This window comes from Sparus aurata, chromosome 13 (assembly GCF_900880675.1).
Source record: "Sparus aurata chromosome 13, fSpaAur1.1, whole genome shotgun sequence".
Classification (NCBI taxonomy): Eukaryota; Metazoa; Chordata; class Actinopteri; order Spariformes; family Sparidae; genus Sparus; species Sparus aurata.
In genome coordinates, this window is record NC_044199.1 from 5,749,112 (window position 1) to 5,772,434 (window position 23,323).

Consider the following 23,323-nt stretch of genomic DNA (forward strand, 5'->3'; position numbering starts at 1 on the left):
TTTAACAGTCCCTGAGGGACTGCTGGCTCGGGAATAAAATGCAGCAGCTCAGCATTAAGGGAGGCTCTGTGAGTGTTTCTTATTCGAATAACGGGCACCCTTTGCTGCTATTACACTATCTTTGCACACATTATAATCACATTAGACGTGATGTAGTCTATTGCTGTATGAATCTTGCGCGACTGTTACGAGGCTTTTCTGCTCCATATATTCCCAGGGCCGCTGCCGTTCTTTAATTATAATTACATGTATCATTGCACGTTAGGCTACAACAGGAGCTCCATTAATGCTTCTTGTTCTGTCGCAACGATTTCCAAATGATTCCTGACACTGTGACAATGAGCAGATTGATCATTAGTTAGCAAGTTTGTCAGGTTTTGTTAATTGCAAGCTGTGAAATAATTGTTCCCCCACATAAAAACTTCACAAACGATTTTTGAACGCAGCTTTTAAGTCGGGCCCTGATATGAAAGTCATGACAGATCAAATTTTGCCCTCTGCTGTGTGGGATGAATCAGCTCCTCTGGGCCAAATGTGTAAAGCAGGCTTTCGGGCCGTTGGTGAGACAAATTGCTGCTCCCAGTGGTGCAACAACTACAGAGTGATGAGGCTTTTCTCCAAAAGTGAATGGATCCCCGGCTCTAACTGTGTCCCAGATCTAAGCGACCACCCACAGGTGAAGTCTCCAATCCGTCGGCAAAGGGCCCCCTCGAGAGGAGAGATCCACTTTCCACATTAATCATTCCTCTGACACAAATAGCTCTCGCAAATACGTGATTATCGCAACAGCGAGTCAGCAGTTTGCATGGCAGGCAAAGGCGGGGGAACAGAATGAGTTGCCCCGCTTCTGTTTACAACAATGCACCAGAGCATAGGGCACAGCTAATAGATGCAGCTGAAAATAAAATTAAATGGTGCTCTCGAGTTTCTGTTCGTCTGAGACGGTCCCCTGGGACTGTTCCTCAGCGGGGCCGTGGGTGGCGGGTCAGGGGGAACGTTGGTTACATGTGGAAGCCCTTGACTTGGTAGAACTGGTAGACTGGTTGGACTGGTTGGACTAAAACCTAAAACCATTAGCAGGAGTCTTTAGATCCTCGTACAGAAATTAAGCTCTGCAGAATGTGAGAGGACGACATCTTGTAGCTTCACAATATATTTAGAGAAATAATAATAAATGCAGATCCATCTCATTTTGCTCCATGCTGACCTGCTGCTCCAGTTATTCCAATATTTTGACCACTGCTTGCGTTGTAGACGCGACGCTGTCACAGTTTCTCTACGTTGCGGTATCTAGATTAGGTGGCAGCAGCTGACGACGTTGTTCATTTTGGATAGCTGCAAGTTCCCTGTTATTTTCACCATCAGTTGTTTTAGTCTGTAAATGTGAAAGATGATCGGCACAGAAGCCTGAAGACTCTTTATCTGCTATCATAAATGACAAGAAAGCAGCACACCCGTATATTTAAGAAAGCTGGAAGCAGCGAGCGTTTGAAGGATGTTCCTTTTATCTGCAGAAGTGATGAATCGACTAATCGTGGCAGCTTCAGTCTGCAGTAAGAGAGAAAGAGTGACAGCTCTAACATCTTAAAAACAGAAAGGAGAAGAAATAATGAATAATTTAACAGGTTAATTTCATAAATTCTATAATATTGTGCCCATTCCTGCATAAATTCAAGTAAGCACCATACGACGTGCATCTACAACCATATGTTAGAACACAGTGTTCAGGCTGTATATGTTTGCTCATGTGCTTTTTTTCTCCACTGGTCAGTTTAGCCCGTCCAAACCTCTCGGGCCCGGTGTTAAAAGCCCGCTTTGTTTCACTGCACCGCACACGATCGCACTACAAAAGGAAGCCATCATGACTGTGAGCTCTGAGCGGCGCCGGCCTCACCATCTCGTTGCCCTTGGAGATGTGAACCTCCACGCAGAGGGAGAATATGACATTAATATTTCTTCCTCTCTCCGGTTGCTGCCATGGAGCCCAGGTCATCCAGCCTGGTGGTCTCTGCAGCCTGGTAGCCACGCTCGTGGCTTCGGCAGCGAGCAGCAGAGCAGAAATGACCATTCCAGCTGGCTGGCTGAGAAAATGGCAAAGCCTGCTTGAGCATGTGGGCTCGCTGTTATGCAGTTTGTTGTCCTCGGGGGGGTGGCGAATATTTGGATGAAATGGCATCAATTAGAAGGATTTCCACTGACATATGTGCTTATTTGCCATTTGGGCATGATTGAACAAAGACTTCCACCCAAGGGAGAGAAGATTTTCTGTGAGAGGCGGCTTCAGCGTGATTCTGATGTCGGTGTGTCGACTCTACGAGCTTCCATGTCTCCTAATGTCCTCTAGCAGTCGACGGATTTACAAGGAGCCAGTGTGCGACTCTATGAGGTCGGAAAACTACGACTGGAAACAGGGATGGAAATTAGCACCCACCACCTGCCACCAGCAGGCCTGCACCACCTGTATCTGATCTGGATACATCCCAGCGACTCCCTTGTGGTCGGAGCAGGAGATAGATAGAGCACAGAACTAATTTATTCCCATGGCGATAGCTTATTTAAACAGGATAAATTGGGGATTCACAGTAAAATCACTATCAGCTATGGACAATGCCCTGACTAGTATTCTGTCTGATAGTGATCACAGCGACAACAAAAAAGCACTTATCAGTAAAAATATAATAACCTTTCCTTTTTTAGAGAATCAGCTGCCGGCTGCAGGGATGAATCAATTGTTCTTCCTGTATTTTCATTTACTTGGACACTAAATTGAGCCAGTTTGGTTAATAAAATTCCTGCCAGACATCTGCCGCCACTTTAGTATTCTGTGCTCACGTTGTTTACAGCGGCACATATGAAAAGGCTGGAGCAGGCATCCCAATCATCCGTGTTATTTTTCTTCACGAGCCGTAACAGCCACACAGCGAGCGAGCGGTCGGAGATCTCCGTTCTCTCTGGTTGCTTACCTCCCAGTCCAGGACGTAGCCTGTTGTCATATCCGTCCAACAGCCTGTCGAGGATTCGGGTGAAGATGGTGATATTGTCTTTGCTGTCATCGGGCAACGGTTCTCTGTGTCCAACTACTGCCCTGCAGGAGGAAAACGGAGAGAAGCTGGAGTCAAACGATTGAAACTTATAAAATGACGTAAAGACTTCATGTACTGTTCCGCTGAAGAACTTCTTGCTTAAATGATGACAGATTCCAGCTTCAAATCTAAATTAAAAAATATAAGATTGCTGTATTACTTTTAATACACACTTTAAATCAACACTAATTAATAAACGTGACCTATTTCTGTTTAGAAACAAGATCTAGTTTAATCTGCCGCTGATTTTTCTCTCACATTCACAATAATCAATATTTGGATGATAACGTTCGCTTCTGTTTGTCTTTTTTATTATATTTGTTTGTTTTTTTAACGGGACGGTACATCCATATTTACAAAAAAAGAAAAAAAAGGAGAAAGAACAACACTGAATTTATGGTAATGAATTCTTTCCCAGGGAGGAAATAGTTTGCAGCGTTTTGTTAGAGAATACATCATATGCTATCAGGCACTAGCTTATTAATTTACATGGCCCCCACAATTCCCAGCAGAACAATACTGTGGTGAGATGAAAAGGCCACTATATAGTAGGTGGAACACTGATGAGTTAATGAGTAGCGTCTTTAATTAAACTTAAATCCCCCGAGGAGCTGACCTATAATATCCAAGTAATCCCATCAACAACCAGTAACGTGGCCCGATGCTCTATCACACACACACGCACACACACACACACACACACACACACACACACACACACACACACACACACACACACACACACACACACGGCACTGTGCTGCTCGGTTTCATGTTTGAAGAGTGACCAGAATATTCCCTCAATCTTGCTTCAGAAGGAGAGGAAGCCTGCACAGTTTCTTCTTCTTCTCGTCCTCTCAGAAGAGCTTCCTGTCGTTTAACCCGTCCTATAACAACAACTAAACAGCAGAGTCCATCTGAGCTACGACCACATCTGTTAAGACACCAACAGGGCAGTGGCGGTTCTAGACCAGTTTTAATAGGGGGGCCAGGTTGGGGCCGGCATTTTTGTTAGGGGGCACATACAAAAAAGATAAAGAAAAAAAAGATAAATCCCTCATTCAGCCAAAACAGTGTTTACAATTTCAGCAATTTTGATTGGGTAGTAAACTGCTGAGACACTTTATTTCTGCCTTTCCCTTCAAAACAAAATCATTGCAAGAAATCTGTCATTGTATCATTGATGCAGACTCCCTGTCGGGGGGCCACAGGGGGGTCCAGACTTGGAGTTACGGGGGCACTGGCCCCTGTTGGCCCCCCCCTAGAACTGCCCCTGTGAAGTGAAGGTCACTACCTTTACAAATGCATGCGATCTTGTAATGACTTTCCGTTTGGGAGTTCAGAATGACTTCCCGGCTGCTCCCGACAGCAAACATCACCATTTTGACGCGTCCGGGGCAAATGACTTCCAAGCTAAGTGGCTATTACGTGGGCATTTGTGGGCAATAAATAAATATCAATTAGGCATCATGGCTCCCTCATGTTCCGGCAGTGCGCAGCATAATAAACCAGGACATCACGATTCATCAAGCCCACTCCCCTCACGAAGAACGAACAGGGAATGTATTTCTTTATGTGCAACTACTGACAGTGTTTCAGTTTGAAGTAAGTAAAGCTGCGTTCATGTCTCCCATAACTATGAGGTCATCCTCCTGCCTCTGTAGTACTGAGAACATTTGTCAGCTGTGATGACAGTAATGCTGCAGGATTAATCATTTATGCATCCATTCATTAGAATTCATTCACATCTTTTTCTTGAATCACCCCCATATTTTTAATCTGCGCCTTCGCTCAGACTGCAGGCGATACCACATTTCTTTCTTTACTCTGACCTTTAAGACAGACTGTCTGCTGTATCATTTGAAAGTCAGTAGATTGGATTTATTTTTTGTTGTTGTTGTGCGTCCAGGCATCACCAAGCTATCTGCACGGGTTGGTGTGCAAGTGACGTATCGGTGACATTTACTACGTACGCCGACGACACCGCTTTCCAACGCAACATGAGACACAACGGAGATCCGTCGTGTCGCCCCCCCCGAACAATCACGCTGTCAAGTGGCGGAGCAGACGTTTCATTTCAGCGGCGCTGTCCAGACTGCTAGTAGTAGCGTCGCTGTGTGTCATGTTGCGAGTGACAGAAAGAGAGCGTCCGGACTGAGACGCATCTGTCGAAAAATGTGATACGACCCGCGTTTAAAACCCCCATCGAATGTCTTCTGGATCTGAGAAAATGCGACTTATTGTGGATTTTTTTTTTACTGTCCAAGCAATCTAAAACAATCTGGATACGCAGAATTGATTGGTAGTCTAAACAAGGCATACACACATATGTTGGTGTTTTCTAAACCAATCTTTTTTGGGGTTCAGTGTTTAAAGACATACTAAATCCTTTAACGGGCTCCATGAAGCAATTTGAAGCAACTGACCAGTGTTAATCACTTTCTCTAAAAGTGTCTATGGACGATTTGTTGAGGTTGTGTGTTTGCTGGACTGAGGATTCATTCGTGATGGACGTCTTAGTGCCTCAGAGAGCAGCAGCAGCTAACGTTAGCGGATAGAAACTCGAGTCTGCAAACATAAACTAACGAAGGATTCCACCACAAGATAAGATTCACAGATTTCGCGTATGTTATTTCCCGCTGCTTCACGCTGACTGCCGAGGCACGCTGTGTCCTTGAGCGCGGAGCAGCCGTAGGAAACGCTCGACTGAAAACAAGACCGATGAACGACGAGCGAACGAGAGAGAGAGAGAGAGAGAGAGCTGCAGATGACCTTCAAATTATCAGCGAGGCAACCCGACTTCACTCTCACCTGAAAAATCCTTCCACTGCAGTGTAGCAATTATTTCTAACTAACCTGTTAAAACATTGTTTGGTTGCACTGCAAAACCCCCCCCCCCCCCCAAAAAAACAGTTTCTTTTTCTGTTGCATTTCTGACAAAGCAGCGGCTCAAAGACTGTTTGCTGAAATATTAAAAACCACACCTGCCGTCACCATGGTAACCATCGATGTGTGTCGGCCCCCCCCCACAAAAAAATCAACCAGGACTGAAATCTTTAAGAGTTACAACTTGAAGAAGAATGTACGAGCGATTGGCCAGATGATGTCAGACGTTCGAGGGCTCGGTATCTCCAAAGTGCACTCCGCCGAGACCGAGCCTTTTAACACTAAGCTCACGATTTGCACCTCATTGAGCAGGGGGCACAGTTTGATATATTCTGGATGTCAGATGGGTACCTAAGTGTCTAATTAAGCTTCGCCGAAAATATGTTTCGAAAATGACAGTGTAGCTGTGTGTGCCCCTCATAAATATTTCAGATGGATGCACATTTCTGGCTTTCCGTTCACGCACCTTATCAAACGGTGACAGGCGGGCATGTTTGAGGCGGCTCAGACGCCCGCCCGCCCCCCCCCCCCCCCCCCCCCCGGAAAAACACCAAATGCGAGGAGCTTTTGGGAATTGTCCGGGACGAGTTCGACTGCGATAGGTAATATCTCACTTAGCATGAATCATATATCAAACAAAAAGGGCCTCTGTGGCCTCTCCGGCAGCACCAGTGGAACCTCAAAAATTAATGAGAAACCTTTAGTCCCTGAGAAACCGTTCTAACAATGTCTGCCTCACACTCTGATATCCACTTCAGAAAAACAAAGTGCTTGCGTGGTGTGTAGCATCTGTGTGCTTTACTGAAGCACAGATGCACACACACACACACACACACACACACACACACACACACACACACACACACACACGGTAACGTCTTCCAATATAAGCCAGCTGTTTAAATTCCCCGATGAGGACAAAGAAAATGGGACAATCCCTCCGAATTTTGAACACCGTTTCCGTTAAAACACACAGGTTTTATAATCACGCCAGCCGCTTGTTTGACTTCCTCAGTCGCCCTTCATTATTCACACTGTCTCAACACACGCATATGACTGCCTAATAGGAAGAGAAAAAGGGACAAAAGAGCCATTATTCTCCCGATATATTCACATCGCAAGAATAAGCATTTAAAGAGAACAAAGTCTGCATCAAACAACTGACAGTGAATTGAGTGTTTTTTTTTCCCCCTGAATATCGCCTGAAGGAGAACAAGTTGCATAAGAAGGATAAAAGCTACTGTAGGTGTGAGGATGTAAAGACAGGCACCTACAAGGTTTACCTGTGTACCTGCTCTCATTTCAGTGTCGTGCTTCACCGACATAAATGATATTATTTCTAAAATGCCGCTGTGCTGTCCGATTGCATTATTCCGTGACGTTGAAGCTGGATGGTTAAAAGTGAATTGTGAGTATTTGATCATGCCGTTGAGTGACATTTACAAATGCTCCGTGAGGAGGAGGAGGAGGAGGAGGGGGCTGGAGAACTGAAACATGGCTGATTTATTTTTGTTCGTAACAAAACTATAAAGAGTTATTCACCGCAAAAACTGCGTGTGTGGTTTGCAAAAAAAGCTACAGGAAAGGTTTTGTTGCAGCAGGACAACGAACACCTTTACAACTCTTACTTTCACACTCGATGTTTAGGGATAGGTGTCGCTGCTGGATTACTGCAAATGGAATGTTAATCGATACTGTTTTCGCTGTTGTTTATCCGCCACGAGGAGTCAAAATGTCTGGCAGGAAAAGTCTATATTTTGTCTGTGGGTCTGGCTCTAGGCCCAGACTCAACCTGAGCTGACTTTTAATTAGCCAGAGCGAGCGGTAACACCTGTGGCAGTGCATGCTCTTTAAGTTGCTAATGAACAACACTCACACTGCTCACTGAAGGATGGACTAACACTACAGTGTATGGCCACCACAGAGAAACAGACCCAGATCAAAAGTATGCAGACGATGGATTATTGTGAGTGTCGAAATGCTACATGTTACATTGGTAGTTGCTTTTGGTCGCTGTCTCGTTTAAATCATGTCCTGACATACGGACGGCAAAATACGGTTCTTATGTCTCACGATCCTGGTTCTGGTTGTTCTTGTGTTTCCTGTTTTATTTTGAAATTGTACTCTGTGTCGCGTGCCGCTTTTCCGTTTTTTCTGGATTCCTCGTTTTTTGTATATTCAGCTTTTTGTTAAATAAAGCTCTCCTTTTGTTCCCCAGTCCTCGTCTTGTTAACTGTAAGTGTAACGCTTACTTCTGCGACACCTTCCAGCCAATCATACTCGGTGTAGGCTACAATTATTGAACCTGATTCGGATGCACAGCTGTGGTTCTCTCTTCCGCCGCTTGTTACTCATTTGAAGGGATTTGGAGGGAGAGCTGGAACTTTCTCACTAATGGTGCACTCGTACCACAGCTTTGGATGCTTCCTAACTTCTGAACACTGAACACTGACTGGCTGGACCTGATTGAACCAACTGCACTTGTTGGCTTTCTTGACCAACATGGCGGCTAATTTGGAAACTTCCTCTTACTATTATGGAAATAGTTCTCTGATAAGTGCTTCTCGCGAGATATAAGCTGCGCAGTTGTTTACATTTTATATTTACGGCATTTATCAGGCGCTTTTTGTCCAAAGCGACTTGCAAATTCTTTCACAATCTGATGGCGGAGGCTGCCATGCCATGCAAGGTGCCAACTGCTCATCAGGAGCAATTTAGGGTTCAGTATCTTGCTAAAGGACACTTTGACATGCAGCTCGGGGCAGCCGGGATTCGAACCAGTGACCTTCCGATTACTAGACAAGTAAGTAGTAAGAAGTCTCTGATTTGTATAGAGTAGTCTAGATCTCAACTTAATGCGGTTGTGGAGCAGGCAAACTGCGCGTCGGCTCACATCGACAACGAATGGAAAGCAAAAAAAAAAAAAACACCCTTAACGTAAGATTTGTTGTGTTCAAGTAAAATTTGGCTTTAATAAAGAAACAATGGACTGACACAACTTTCCACGCACCATAGCTACATCAGCTTGCATTAACGAACCCTCAATGTGAGTAAATTTGCAGGTGTTTGTTTAAATATGTGTCTACTTTTTCTCATGGTTACAACTCGTGTACGATCATTCCCCCCAAAATAAGATCATTTTGTGGACATACAGCCTCTGTAGGTCTATACAGTCGATTCTTGTTGCAGTTTTATGTTATACTGATTTGAAATGAAAGATAATTAGCTGCTCGGTTTTGTATTTGACTTGTGAAATCAATGAGATCCAGTCAGTAGTGTTATTACACTGCAGGTGAAGCTGCGAACGTGTGAACTAGTCTGACAGTCTTTGAATAAATAATAATTTTATAATAAATAAAAAAATACATCAGAACATTCTCTCACCGTCTAATACAGGTGTTTATTTGTCAATGACACTTTTCCTTTGTTACATAACCGCACCGAAGTGGCTGCTGATTGGCTGCTTGGCACTTGTTGCCACGGGCAGGGAACAAGCTTACACTTCTCCGAACCTTTTGCCTTTTATTTGCAGCAAGTACACACCGTCCTGTCTGACATTCTACAGAAGCAGAATTGACAACTCATGCGTCACTATTTGTGGCAAATAAAGTAAAAAAAAAAAAGAAGAAAAAAATCACTGCCACTTCCAGCAACACCTCGGACTTAATGGAGCGGTGAATGGAGCACAATGTTAACCCGAGGCGGGCTGGACTGGGAGACAGTCAAAATTGTTTTTTTGTTGCCAGAGGTCCAAACATTTAAACCTGAAACTCTAAAGTAAAACTCTGTTAGGTTGATACGAATGGTACATCTTTCACCTGCACCTGTCCAACAGCTAAAGTAAGATAGTAGTATACGTAGAGGTATCGTGTGCTCGTAATCACATTAATCTCAACAGCCTGCAGCGTGTGGACAATTAAACAACTTCATACCGTGTGCGCAAACAGACTTTAAACTTGCCTGGAAATGTATTCCCTCTGATGTGGAGACACTCTGGATTGAAATGTTACCCTGCGAGAATGAAGTTTCTTAATTGGCCATCTTCTGTTGGAGTTATCTCTTTAATTATTGCAGCAGTCCGGGGTTTGCAACGATCTACAGCTGAAGTTGAAGGGGACTCTACGCGCAAAATTATGCAACATTTATTACCCGCACACAAGTTTACAAGGGTCCAAAAACCGCCGTGTCCACACACGGAAGCCTCGGATGTTGTGATTGTTTTTATTAACGAACGTGGATGTTGCAGATCAGCAAGTGGCTTTTTCCTGGTTCAGAGTGGGCTTTTAGGGACTGACCACTCATGACAGAAAGTATGATTACGGCTGGGTGATTATAAGTGAAAAAATGCATCACAATAAAAGGTTTAATTTGAGTTTATCAACAAGTATTGATAGCTCTTAATGACCTATTTTGAAAAAAGACCAGGAGACAAAAGCACTCGACTACACCACTCTTCTTTTAACATTTTTCAAAGTTGTTGGTCTATTCGTCTTCATTGTGCTTTTAATTGACTAGAAAAATATTCAGATTATTATCGCTACCGTTACAACCCGAGGAACTGTCTGTGGGTGATTTATGAAGCTACTAAAAGCCAACGCTACGCACCAGTTGCTGAGTGCAAGCGATGGCCCAAAAAAAAAAAATGGCAGGAGTGTCCAATTGATTAGTCTTTTGCTACTGCGTCGATCCAAACAGCTGCCATACTGCCGCCTGGCAAGAACTACCTCCACATTTTTTTTTTTTTTATCAACAATTTCCTCACTGACTACACTCGTTTCCTCACCGCATGATGTTTCGAACAACAAACCGACTCGAACTGTAGCACGCTCCACTATCAAAGGCTAATGCTTGTTCCTCAGTTGTTTGATAAATTGCTATTTAACACATTTGTAGAGGATTTGAATTGATGTTTTTTATTCTCAGTTCTTAGCATTTTGGCGCTCGTGATTTTCCCTTGGTGCCGACTAAAACCTATTCAGAGGCGCCAAAAGCTCCTCTAGGAAAAACCCTGTTCCGCTGTGCTAGTATAGTGCGGTGTAGGTGGTGTAGTGCCCTGCTGTGGGTGGGTGACTCGTAATGTGAGACAGACTTTTTAGGCTGGTGAGAAAAAAAAAAAAAAAAAAAAAAAGTGTGTGGGCTGTGCGGAGTTAGGGGAACTGAGAATTGGATCTGATCCAAGGTTTGTGCACTGAGCCAGTCTGACAGGTGACGGATTGCAGGCCTGGCCGGGGAAGAGATGTAGTGGCGGTCCCTCCAGGCACACGGGTACCTGCTGGCAGCCAGGAGGAGTGGAGCGAGGGGGGAAGCTGGACGACGGACATAAACAGTAATGAGAGCTGTTTGGGTGGCAGAATGAGATGAAGGTGTTTCAAGACCTGCTGGAGTGAGTTGAATTATACAAGTTGGAGCCCAAGTGTGCAACCTTTCGGTTCCATTCGGTGACTGATGCCACTGATTTTCACGAGGTTGGTTATTCTACCCTATAAACCTCCAAGATGTTGAATATTTGAAGCAGTTTGAGACAATTTGATGAAATCCCCTCTGTACACATGGCAGGGCACGTATTTCATTATGAGCTGCAGGAAAGAGGTCTGCGGGGGCACCGGGAAAGGCCGGCAGAGAAGTCGACCAATTAAGACCTGAGCGGAAAAAAAGCGGTGGTTCAGCTCCTGCTCCGTCACCTGCAGTGTAGCTGCAGACTTAAAGGTCCCATGGAGGAGTATTACTTCATTAATGTGATGACTTTACATTTTTAAGGACACGGTTGGAGCAACAGTCAGGGATCGATCTCAGGGGAAGGGGCAAGTTTATTTGATAGAACTGTCAGAAAGCTCAGATGCGTGATCACAGTATTGGCTGGACTTTTACCAGTTAGTTAGAAACAAAAAAAACAAAGTTGATCCAAGCCAGTGGTGGTTCTAGACCAGTTTTAATAGGGGGGCCAGGTTGGGGCCGTTTTTTTTGTTAGGGGGCACATACAACCCGGAAAAAAAGATAAATCCCTCATTCAGACAAAACAGTGTTTACAATTTCAGCGTTTTTGATTGGGTAGTAAACTGCTAAGACACTTTATTTCTGCCTTTCCCTTCAAAACAAAATCATTGGAAGAAATCTGTCATTGATTTATTGATGCAGACTCTCTGTCGGAGGGGGCCACAGGGGGGTGCAGACTCTGAGTTACGGGGGCACTGGCCCCTGTTGGCCCCCCCCCTAGCACCGCCCCTGAACCGAGCTTAACCTCGGCTGCAATATCAGACTTCATCCCGCACGACGCCGCGTTCGCCGATTCATGCAAACACACATTTCTGGTGGGCGAGTTTGTAACACGAACACCATTGCTGCTCTTTATCCAAAACCTTCTCCGATGCCGATACATTAATTTCCGCCATTTCTGCCAGACGTTTCCACGACAATGTACGTCGCAAAAACTTAAAGTAATGACGTGACGAGCTTCAAAATTCATGGAACTTTTGCTCAAACTTGACTTTCTTGATTGTATTTCATGTTTCAGTTGTATGAAGCTTTTTTTTTGGGGGGACCTGCATGAACAATAAATTGCCTAGAGTGATGTAATTCGAGTCAGCGTCAGTTCAAGAATACTCTGAGCGGCATAACAACAGTCATATAACACGTATATCTCCGACCGAACTCTGCATTGTGGCACCAGTTTTCGACAACTAGGAGGAACGTGTGCAATAAAAAAAAGGATCTCTGTTTACGAATCGATATATTTTTCCTAAACTATCCGCTGTAAGACGACGGTGCGTCAGGAGCGCGGGGCTAAAACATCTGAGTGCTTTTTAAATCCATCTCCAGGCAAACATTGTTGAACTGTTTTTTTTTTCCCCTGCTCTTATCAAACAGTCTCTCTGATTTACTCTCATCCCAACAAACACTCGGCGGCTGCTGCCTCTTGTGCATTCAGAGTGGGCACTTCAGGAAAAAAAGGCCCCGGCATCTCACCCGGCTACCTCGCCTCTTTCGAAGGTGCATCACCCCCCCCCCCCCCCCCGACTCCAGAGTGATGTGTGAGCCACGAAATGACTGATAAGAATCCTGATACCCGTCCGCCACTACAGCGCCCAGACGACGCGCTCACTGAACCGTCTTGCAGCGGAGCGCCTGGGGCGACCGCGATCGAATGGAAGGGGGGGGGGCGGATTAGCGAGACTGCTCGTATTGAAAGGTGATGACTTTTCTTCACCGTGGTTACGGGGGCACGGGTTTATTTATTACACGTATGTGGCAACAAATATGTAATTCCGTCTTCCTGTCATCCAAATCCCACAATGGGGGCAAACAGCGTGGACATTCTTAGTTAATAAACAGTAAAATTCCGAGCGTGAATTCATGCATGAGTTAACCTTTACAACATTACTAATCTTTCTCACCAGATCCTCCCACTCACATTCAATCCGTGTCAACCAACAATATATTGATAATGTTATGCAGCGGCGCATTATGCAGCATATTGTCTCTTAACCAGCGGATGTCTTGTATCATTCAAAGCCGCAACAATGTGACTGATTTTTCTTTGTGTGCTTCTTTTCTTCTGTCCTCCACGTGCCTGTTTTGAGCAGATAATGTGCACGGAGGGGGGAAGTGAATGGGGAATGTAATAGCTGCTAACGTACAGTAGTTTTGGCCGACTTCAGGGACAACTACCACGTCTACGGTTGTCCCTCTAGGACAGAATTTCCCCATGTTTCTTCTTTTAACCACCCTGAAATATCTCAACAGCTGCCAGATAGATTACCGTAACATTTCGTAGACATTCAGGGTGCCTAGAAGATTGAACGCTCATGATTGTCCTCCTCCATAAGGTTGCTATTTTTGTTTTTGATTGACATATATCGAGATCCTTTTGAGTGGACAGCCATAAAATGTACTCATTCATCCCTCGAGATGAATTATAATCACTTCGATGATTGCTTGACTTTTTTTTATTTAGTGCAATCATCAATTCAAAAGAGTAATCTGTGCACACTCTGGTTTTAAGGGTGGGCGGCGCACCGGCTTCATCGCCATCACCAGTGTCCTTTAGCTACGTCATGAATTTTTCGACGCTATTATCATCCCAAGATATTTGTTTTTTGGCATACAATGAATACGCCTGCAACGTGCAGTTGGAGGGCTAAACACATACTCATAGAACTGGACTTATATCCAGTAACGACCCACCATCCGAGGGAGTGAAGACCCTGTGAGTTCACTCTTTATTTTTCATAGATCATTTGCACACTCATACATGTTTGTGCTCACCATTTCATTTAGGACTGCTTTCCCAATGAGGGTCAGCAACTTAAAAAAAAAAAAGCAGGATTCACTTCAAAACCAAAGATCAAGGAACTCGTCACCGAGTTAAAAATTGGAACCTGTAAATATTGCGATTGCTTTTGGTTATTTTTGCTGTCGAACTCGGTGTCAGCACCTTCTGCAGCTAATGGTTTTGGCATCTATTGTGGTGCGCTGCAGTATTTAGTCGTAGGGGACCATCAACTTTGAGCCTCATTTAAAGCCAATTAAACAACCGGAGTAGCAGGTTGTGATCGTGTGCTGATGATAGCATTTAGCTCAAATTGCTGTTGTACATAAATACAGATTCACAGCCGTTTACATCGCTGTAGACTCAGACTTATTACATTTGAAGTTATTTTCAACAAGTACATCCATTGTAGATCTGCAGCTGTACATCGTCCACTCGACCATCTATCCGTCTTTCCCCTGTTTCCCCTCCAGCTCTTCATGCGGGATCCCCCGGCGCTCCCCTGCTGGCTGGGCTGGAGTCCCTCCAGCGTGTTCTGGGTCGGCCCGCGGGCCTTTTCCCAGCTGGCCTTGCCTGGCAAGCTGCTTGAGGCGAGCACCTAGGGGACATTTTTTAACAAATGCCCAAACAACCTCCACCGAACACACTTTGTAATGTGTGTTTAGAATAGATGCCAAGTTAGGTTCTGTGTCCACTGGGAACAGTTCTCCAGAGCGCCGACGACTATTACCCATTGTATTGACTTAAGAGAACAAAGTGTTACACATTTTTAGACAGCGCCAACATATTTGCATTGGCTCACTTGCTCAGAGAACAGGACGGCTGAAACTATTTCAACTTGGGGGGGAAAAGCTTTTCAATAGTTGTTTGGAGATAATGACAGCTATGGCCAGCACTTCCTCCACAGCATCTGTTTAACACTTCCAGTGGAAGCCAATTTAAAGCCTCCTTGGCCCTTTGGTCAACATTACACGGCAAAAGTTGCAGACTGTGTTTAACAAGTACGGTGTGTTCAGACAGTGGAACAAGAAGAGGGAAATTAAAATCAATTGGAAGATGTTAATTTCCAGCTGGTGCTACCAACAAATCCTCCAACGCTGCTGTTCTATACCGTCCACTCGATGGCGTTTAAGAAAAAATATGCTCACTGTGTCTGCTGGCAGAGGTCGGCTCAATAATTTTTAACAGCACTTTGCAGTCTCAGCATGTGAGTATGACATTTCTGTCATCCACTGAGAGATCACATCTTTACAAGTTTTATATGATGACTCAGACACGCTCAGATACACTCAAAAAGTCACGCTGTTTTTAAATGTACAGTATCATTTGGTGCATATTCTTTGCCTGTAGTTAACAAAACTGCTCCATCCTTTTTATGCACTGTGCTCCTCTCTCTATTCAATACACATCCGTGCTCCTCCCACACACAGCTTCAATTCCCCCGTCCGTCGCTGTAAAAGCCTCTGCCTTCCTGATCGTGGATTTTTAACAGGTTTTTGCCTCTCTTGTTGTCCTTGATCTTTAACTAGCTTTAATTCACTGCCGTGACAACCGAGGTCAGAGCGAGGGCAGGAAAACGTCTTTCCCGTTGCCTTTTCAGGCAGCGAAACGAAAGCTGAACCGTCATATTAAGGTTCAGGGTACATACGAGAAGTAACTGGAGTTATAATTATAGATTGGTCGGCTTACTTCCCATTATAAAATTGGGAACGGTCTGTTGAAGATGTAGCTCCAGCTCAATGTGGAGATTGCACAGCAAGGTTTCGCTGCAATTAATTAATTCAGAATATCAATAAAAGTAGAATAATAAAAATAAACATAACTGTTATTTAGCCTTTATTGAATGAGGCTAGTTTCATTGTGATTAAGGATCTCGTTAACAAGGGTGACTTGGCCGAGAATGGCAGCAACACAGCGTTACAACAGGAAGTCAACAGATATTTATGAAACAATAAAATGATCAGATACAACATTTGAAAAATGGCAATCTGGACTCGGTGGATTTCTCCATTCAGGTCGATCACCAGTTGTTGGCATTGTACATTTCTGCAAAGCATGGAAATGTCAAGCGTGAAACCACTGGATATTTTTTTTGGGGGGATGTAAACTGTACGTGTGGGAAACACACATTATGAGATCAGCCTGTTGGTGTTGACTTTGCAAAATGTTCCGAACACGAAGATGATTTTCACGTTTCAAGTTTAAAAGAGAGGTGAGAAAACAGCAAATCTGCGATGACTGATTCATTCACTTTCATGATTAGTAGGAGAATCCCAGTTTGTATAAATCTCTGTCGAGCAGATGAAGACAATGAACAGAGGCACTCGTATACACACACACACACACACACACATTTCCATAATCAATAGCAGCAAAAATGTAGACTACAGCAATTTTCTGTCTTGCAAAAAGAGAAAGCAAGTTGTTGTAACGGTGATAACATACGCACGTTTAGCGAGAGGAAAACGGATATTTACTTGGAAATGCAGCCCCACGAATGATATACGCTGGATGGGACAAGACCTTCCCCACAGCAGCGGCAGGAAATTATCTAACGTAGATACGATCTGAAACGTGTGATATCAACGTTTGTGACACCAACCTACTTTCCCAGGCGCTTTCAGAAGAAAAGCCGGGGCCCCCTCGGTGTCACATGCAGCACTGATATCTGCAGGGATTAGAAAAAGCGCAATCACCTGCATCAGCAGCAATGAAGAGATCATTTATAACTGAAAGCAACGCTCCAGAGCGCAGCATGCTCGGCAGCGCTGTAAAACCTGACTCTCTGGAAAAAAAAAAGAAAAAAAAAGACGATGGTTATATTTCATGGAGGCGGACAGGAGCGGCGGAGGAGTTCATACGGTAAATAATGTCCTATAAAGCCTCAGGAACGCTTGATTAAAAACAACTCAAGAGCTGATGATCTTGAAGCTGACATTTCCCAGTTTATTTATTTATTTTTATCCAAAATCTCATTACAATTTCCAAGGAATACAACTAGAGGAGGGAGGGCAAACAGAAGACCGATACATCAAACAGGACCACACTGAGTTTATTGTTACAGGCCTGCGCATAAATCCCGGCTGCACAGTCCACACGACACGCCATGTAATTCCCAAGCTGGGACCGAGCGTATATTTCTTCCCGTATTGCCTAAATTGCCTTGATTTAGTGATCGTGAAGCCACAGGTAAAGGACACACGACATTGTCTCGCAGGTTTTTTTTTTTTTTTTACAGCCAACATATGCATCCCCCATCTGGCCGGGTGAGGTATGCTGCTGTGAGACAGGGAGGGCTGGAAAATATTGAAGCTCTTCTTTCTCATTACTCGCATCCTTGACAGCCGTCTTATCCTCTCATTGTTTTTCCATCTCGGTAACACATGTTCCCTCTCCACATCTCTGCTCGCTGCGCTGCCTTTCTGCGTGATTTCTCTCTCTCTCTCGCTCCCTTCTCTTTTTTATTTCGCTGACACTAGCAGAAAATGACTACGTTCCCGACCTATTAGGAGATCTGAATGTAACTCATTCTTTTTTTTGAACCGGTGGCTGGTTTGTTACGGCAGTTTACGGGGAAGTGGTAGTGGTATGTGAATACATCTCTGGAATTGGGTTTTCACAGCAAACATTTACTTGTTCACATGCAGTTTTTCACGCTTCACTTCATGGCGAAGGTGCTGCCAGAACAGCCTCTGCAGTAAACAGCCCGTCCGTGGTCACCTGTGTCAGTCACTGCGACATTAAGGACATTCAGACGACCTTCCATGCACACAGCCACGACTCAGACCGAAGCCAGGGAATACATTTAAAGGGATATTCTGCTGTAAGTTTAATCCATGGTCTAACACACCGTGAAACTGTGTTAGACTCCCTCTCGAGAGATCAAGTTAGCAGACCGCTAATTTACGGAGTTTTATCAACCCCAGAAACAACCGCACGACAACAATACACTGCAGTAAATGGATCCAAATATAAACCGCCACCAAAAAGCCACAAATAATGCTCAGAACAGCACCAAACTTCAGCAACAGTACATATAGGGTCTCAGCACATAGTCCGGGGCATCTAACCTCCGCTAGCTTAGCTGGATTTCTACTGAAAAGCTGACTAAATTTACCACTCTTCTGCAGCAGCTTCCTGTTGACGGGAAGTCCCGACGAGTCGATTACCGAGTGCAGTAGAGTTCCGCGGCTCATGGATGAAAATGTATGATTATGACTCCATAGAAAAGCAATCAAAGTTCATATGTGTCTTACCTGCCAGTTTATAACAGTTATTATCGAGAGCGGACAGGGAAAAGAACGGAATTGAGCATTTCTAACCGCACTCGGTAATCGTCGCGTCGGCTTTCTGAGGTTGATAAAACTCCGTAAATTAGCGGTCTGCTAACTTGATCTCTCGAGAGGAAGTCTAACACAGTTTCACGGTGATTTAGACCATGGATTAAATTTGCACCGGAATATCCCTTTAATGTTTGAACACACATTAAAGTGTGTTCAGAGGACGAGTTGCATATATGACACGAGTAATATGACGCTTTTTGTTGCTCTAGAGGAAGCTGCATGTACTCTGATGAACCAGAGATATCACCTTTTTTTCATTTAACACATTGTTCTTCCTTTGTAAAACCTGCTGCCTACATTACCCACAATGCAACACCACTGGGGGCAAATTTCTCAGAGAGTCTTCAGTCAGAGTTCCGGGTGTGTTATTCCGCTGCTAATGTCGTCTTGAGCTTCTCAAACAGAGATTCAACGCGACAGATGCCTCACTAAAAGTTCTTTATACATTTCCTCGCTAGTCTTCTCGAGCTGATGTCGACTCAAATGATGTCACTTCATGCAATTCATCACGCAGCGTCCTCCGGAGTGACAAAAAAGGAGAGAAATGGGCCTAGTGGCCTGTAAACCAGAATTAACTGGTCTATTAACTATTTCACACCTGAGAAGCTGTGAAAAGCCTCCAGGCAGGATTTAAAACCGCTGCTTTGCACATTCAGAAAGACACCTGTATGACAACCCGATGGCACACATCACACCTCCAAATGTGAGAAAAGGTGACGGAGCTACAGGTACAACTAAAACTGTGAAGGAGGCGCTATCAGGGTGCAATCCAACAGCAGCACTGTTGGTAACTGTTAGTCGGTGGCAGGTAGCAGGAACAAGCGTCTATAAACACACTTGAGTGAAATTAAACAATTCGAAATAACCTTGAGTTCATAAAACAGACACTGAACTGACTACCTTCCAGTTGTAAGTCATTTTAAAAGTACTTTATAAAAGAAGTATTCAGCCGTAGCTAATGACCGGACTGCACAAGAACCAAAATGACACAAGCGCCCAGATTTTATGTCCGCCGCATCATCCTTTTGTCCTTGTTCCATGAGTTTAAGAGCCAAGACGAAACTCTCCCAAAAATCAGTGTAATGAATCTCTTCCTGCTGGTGTTCTGCCATCACGATAACACGACATGAATAACTGTTACTGCCACCGGTTAAACAAACTGGGCAGTAAAAACAAATGAATATTCATTCAGTCTTTATATGAAATGGCATTCTGATAAAGAGCAATAATCAACTGAAACATTCTTCTTCCTTTTGGAAGGACAACGTGCGACAGTATTTTCAGGCACTCGTCTCCGAAGAAACAAATAAATGCACCGAGGTTTTTGCATTTTTCTCCCAAGACGGTGCGCTGATCAGAATAGTAATGGCGAAGAAAAACGTGGTATTTTTGCCTTTCAATTAATCCCGCGCTCTTACGCTAAAGTGCACCGGGAAGAAAGAAAAGATATGTATAATCAAACTCTGGAAAAGTTCTGCTGTCATTTGTCTTCTCTTCCTATAATCAGGGTTCGTACGGGTGCTTGAAATCCTTGAAAGTACTTGAATTTCAATGTTGTGTTTTCAAGGTCTGAAAAGTGCTTGTATTTTAGTGTAAGTGCTTGAAAGTGCTTGACATTATAACTCTGTCTTTCACAAAATTGGGATCAGACTGGATAATTAATTTATTAAGTTTTTGCTATTATGAAACATAATTTTAGATGTTTACAGCATGATACAGTGTAAATAATTGTGATAAAAAGTGAAGAAAAAATAATGAGTTTATATATTCCTGTAGATACGTATTTTACCCCAGCAATAAGGTGCTGGAAAATCTTGAAAATGACCCTTAAAAGTGCTTGAATTTGACTTTGAAAAATGTGTACGAACCCTGTGTAAGCGAACATTTAACATCGAAAAAAAATCACGTTGCGTTCAAATGCAGCACAGGTCTGCGTACTGAGGTTTTATCATTCATGTAAGTGTAACCATCTGCTGAAAAAACACAGGCCGAGTCATCCAAAGACAGGCCGGTTAGCATAAGGTGAGGCTTAGATGCGTTAGATGCCATCTGACGACTTGGACGAACGTTTCCCCGGTTTAAAAAATGTGGCACCATCACAGAGGCTACTTCATAAAGCCAACTCTGGCCTACGTGCTCACTTTGTGTTCATCTGGTTCCAGACTTTGTTCTTTGATCATTCTTTGGATCCTGAGCCTGAAACCAAACACACTGTACAGTATTTACAATAACGGCAAAGGACAGTTATTAGTCACCTAGGTTTTAATCCGTGAGCAGATCCACGGCTCCGATCTATCAAACAATCGCAGAAATAAAGGGATAAACAAGCCGAGAAACATTCGCAGATGACGTGATTATCGGCTTAACTAGTGGCGACTGCATTTAAGTGCAAAGTTGTTTCCTGGAGAGTCTGCCTCCACTCTGCCAAACATATGATTTCAAGGAAGCAGCAGGCTGGAGAATCATAACCATCCGCCCGACAGGAATTATTTAATAGTCTGCTCCCCGGAAAAGCTATTTGATAAACTGCCAGAGAAGTCTGACGCATCTTTTTTAAGTTGTTAAAATATGCAATACAGCTGGTTTGTGGGACGTTGTAGTCTTTATTAATGCAACGGCGTCTGTGTCTTTACATTCTGCGATTCGACTTTTGGCAACTGTTTGGGTTTTTCAGCGGGTAACTTGCATCTTCTAGCAAACCAGAAGACAAGCGGCGCCGCCTCGAGCAGCCGATATTGTTCAGCGTTAGAAGAACGTGCTCGCCTGCTTTGAGTTTCCAGCAGTAGGAGAAGAACGTGGGATATACATTTAGTAATACAATTAATCACAAATCAGTGCTGGAGTTTTTTTTCATATAAATATCTAAAAAATAACCCAATTTAGAAACCGAAATAACCTGATTTCTGTTCCTTGTTCGGGGAACACACCTACACTTCCCACGAAGACAAACCCTTTGTTCACCACTTTGAGTCAGTCGGTGCAACGTTTTTGAAAAAGGCGCAGCGAGGTGTGAGGATTTTAATCTGTGCTGAATGGAGCGTTTATCCATAGTGTTACCTCAGACGCAGATTGAAGTTCAGAGGGAGTCGGGGGCGGATGTTGCTGGTGGCGAGGGATATGGGATGTAATGATTGTGTTTCATAAACAATGCTCCGCGGAATGTGAGTCAGAGCAATTTTTCCTCGAGAAGAAGAAGGCAAACAAACAAACACACACAAAAAAAAAAAAAAAAGCCTTCCGACGTCAACAACATAAAACCAACATGCAGAAGATACTGCCGGAGCTGCGATAGAACAACACAGGCACATTTTTAATTGAGCAATTTCATGGATTGGTGATATCTTGAGGGTCCGCTGTGAGACGCCTCAGACATTTAGCTCGGCATTTGTGTGTTTTTTTTTTTCCAGGACTGAGTGGTCTCTGCTCCGCCCGCAGCTCTGCAGACACCTTCTGGGAAAATCCATTCCAGCCTCGGTCTGATTCACGCCCGCTGGGGTTGTCTGCTAATTGGTTACTCTTGAAGATCATTGGCCAGATGCTCGCTATATCAATAAAAAATCGACTTAAACTCAAAAGTAATTAGGGCACAGATCAATGACATTTTTAAGGAATGTGGGCCACTGGAAAGACGCAGGAGTCTGTTGATACAAGAATTAGCGCAGCACAGTTTGCACTTCCTGCAGGAAATCAAGCTCTTCTAAGTCGGTTACTCGACTTATCAGCTGTGCTGGGGGAGTAACGCGTGACAGTAATCTACTTCTTTTAGCGGTAGCCGAGTAATATAATGTGTTACTAGTAATATTTAATCAATATATTACTACTTTTATGTCACATAATCCGCCTTACAGACCAAACTGAAGTGTTTATTTGTGTTTTTTTCAAGAATCCATCCACACCAACATGACCGTATTAATATAGGCTCTGTGTGTTTCATATAGCCGAGCCTATTAGTTCTTTGTTTTCTCTCTGTGTGACTGAAATGAGCCTAATGATGAAGCCTAATCCTGCGAGTGCACTCTAATTTACATTCTTGAATCACACCATGCAGCCCTTGTTCTGTGGACTGAAATAAAAATGTATAGAAAAAGAGATTTTTTTCTCGTCATGTCATTAGAGGCGACATTAAAGAAGGTATAGGTCTGTCGTGTTTCACATGTCTGACCTACAATTAAAAATATTTATTCGTTTGATCCTTTGTCTGCCTGCTCATCACTGTTATTAAAGGTATTTGTTTATTGAAAAAGAAAAAGGCTATTAAATTGTTCTATATAGTTTATTTGATCATTTTTGTACAATCACACTGTACAGGTCAATCAAACCCACTTTTAAGCCTTTTCTCTAAACCGCTAAATTAATGAATGACAGCCAAGGTTAAAGTTGAATTTATCTCCCCGACCGCCAATTTCAAGCGTCCATTAGATCTTACAGAACTAGCTTTCTGGCGCCACTTTGACCCGCATGGTAATCACGCTAATTGTGCTGCATGCGATTCTTCAGTGCAACTGATTAAATAAAACATAATCATATTCAAAGATTCAAGTCTTTACTGTCATCGTGTCAGACAAAGAAACAGCCAAGCGTCTCCCAAGATAAAAGTCAAAAGATGGGATAGAATAAGAAAAATACTGACTCCGTTGTCACGTATTTACATGCACAGGTTTGTCCCGTGTGTGTTGCCGTACTCCCACTGATTGAGCCGAGAAGAGTTCACCGTGACCCTCGCCGGTACATTTATACAATACCTG

At 43.7% G+C, this 23,323-nt stretch overlaps 1 protein-coding gene across 4 annotated transcripts in view; it reads right to left on the minus strand.

Moving 5' to 3' along the window:
- gabra3 (gamma-aminobutyric acid type A receptor subunit alpha3) overlaps window positions 1–23,323 on the minus strand; it is a 101,562-nt gene that overhangs the window by 43,621 nt on the left and 34,618 nt on the right. For all 4 annotated transcript variants that reach the window (XM_030438827.1, XM_030438825.1, XM_030438828.1 and 1 more), the window contains exon 3: window positions 2,964–3,085. In XM_030438827.1, the coding sequence (XP_030294687.1) occupies window positions 2,964–3,085 (122 nt within the window). The remainder of the gene's footprint in view (window positions 1–2,963; window positions 3,086–23,323) is intronic.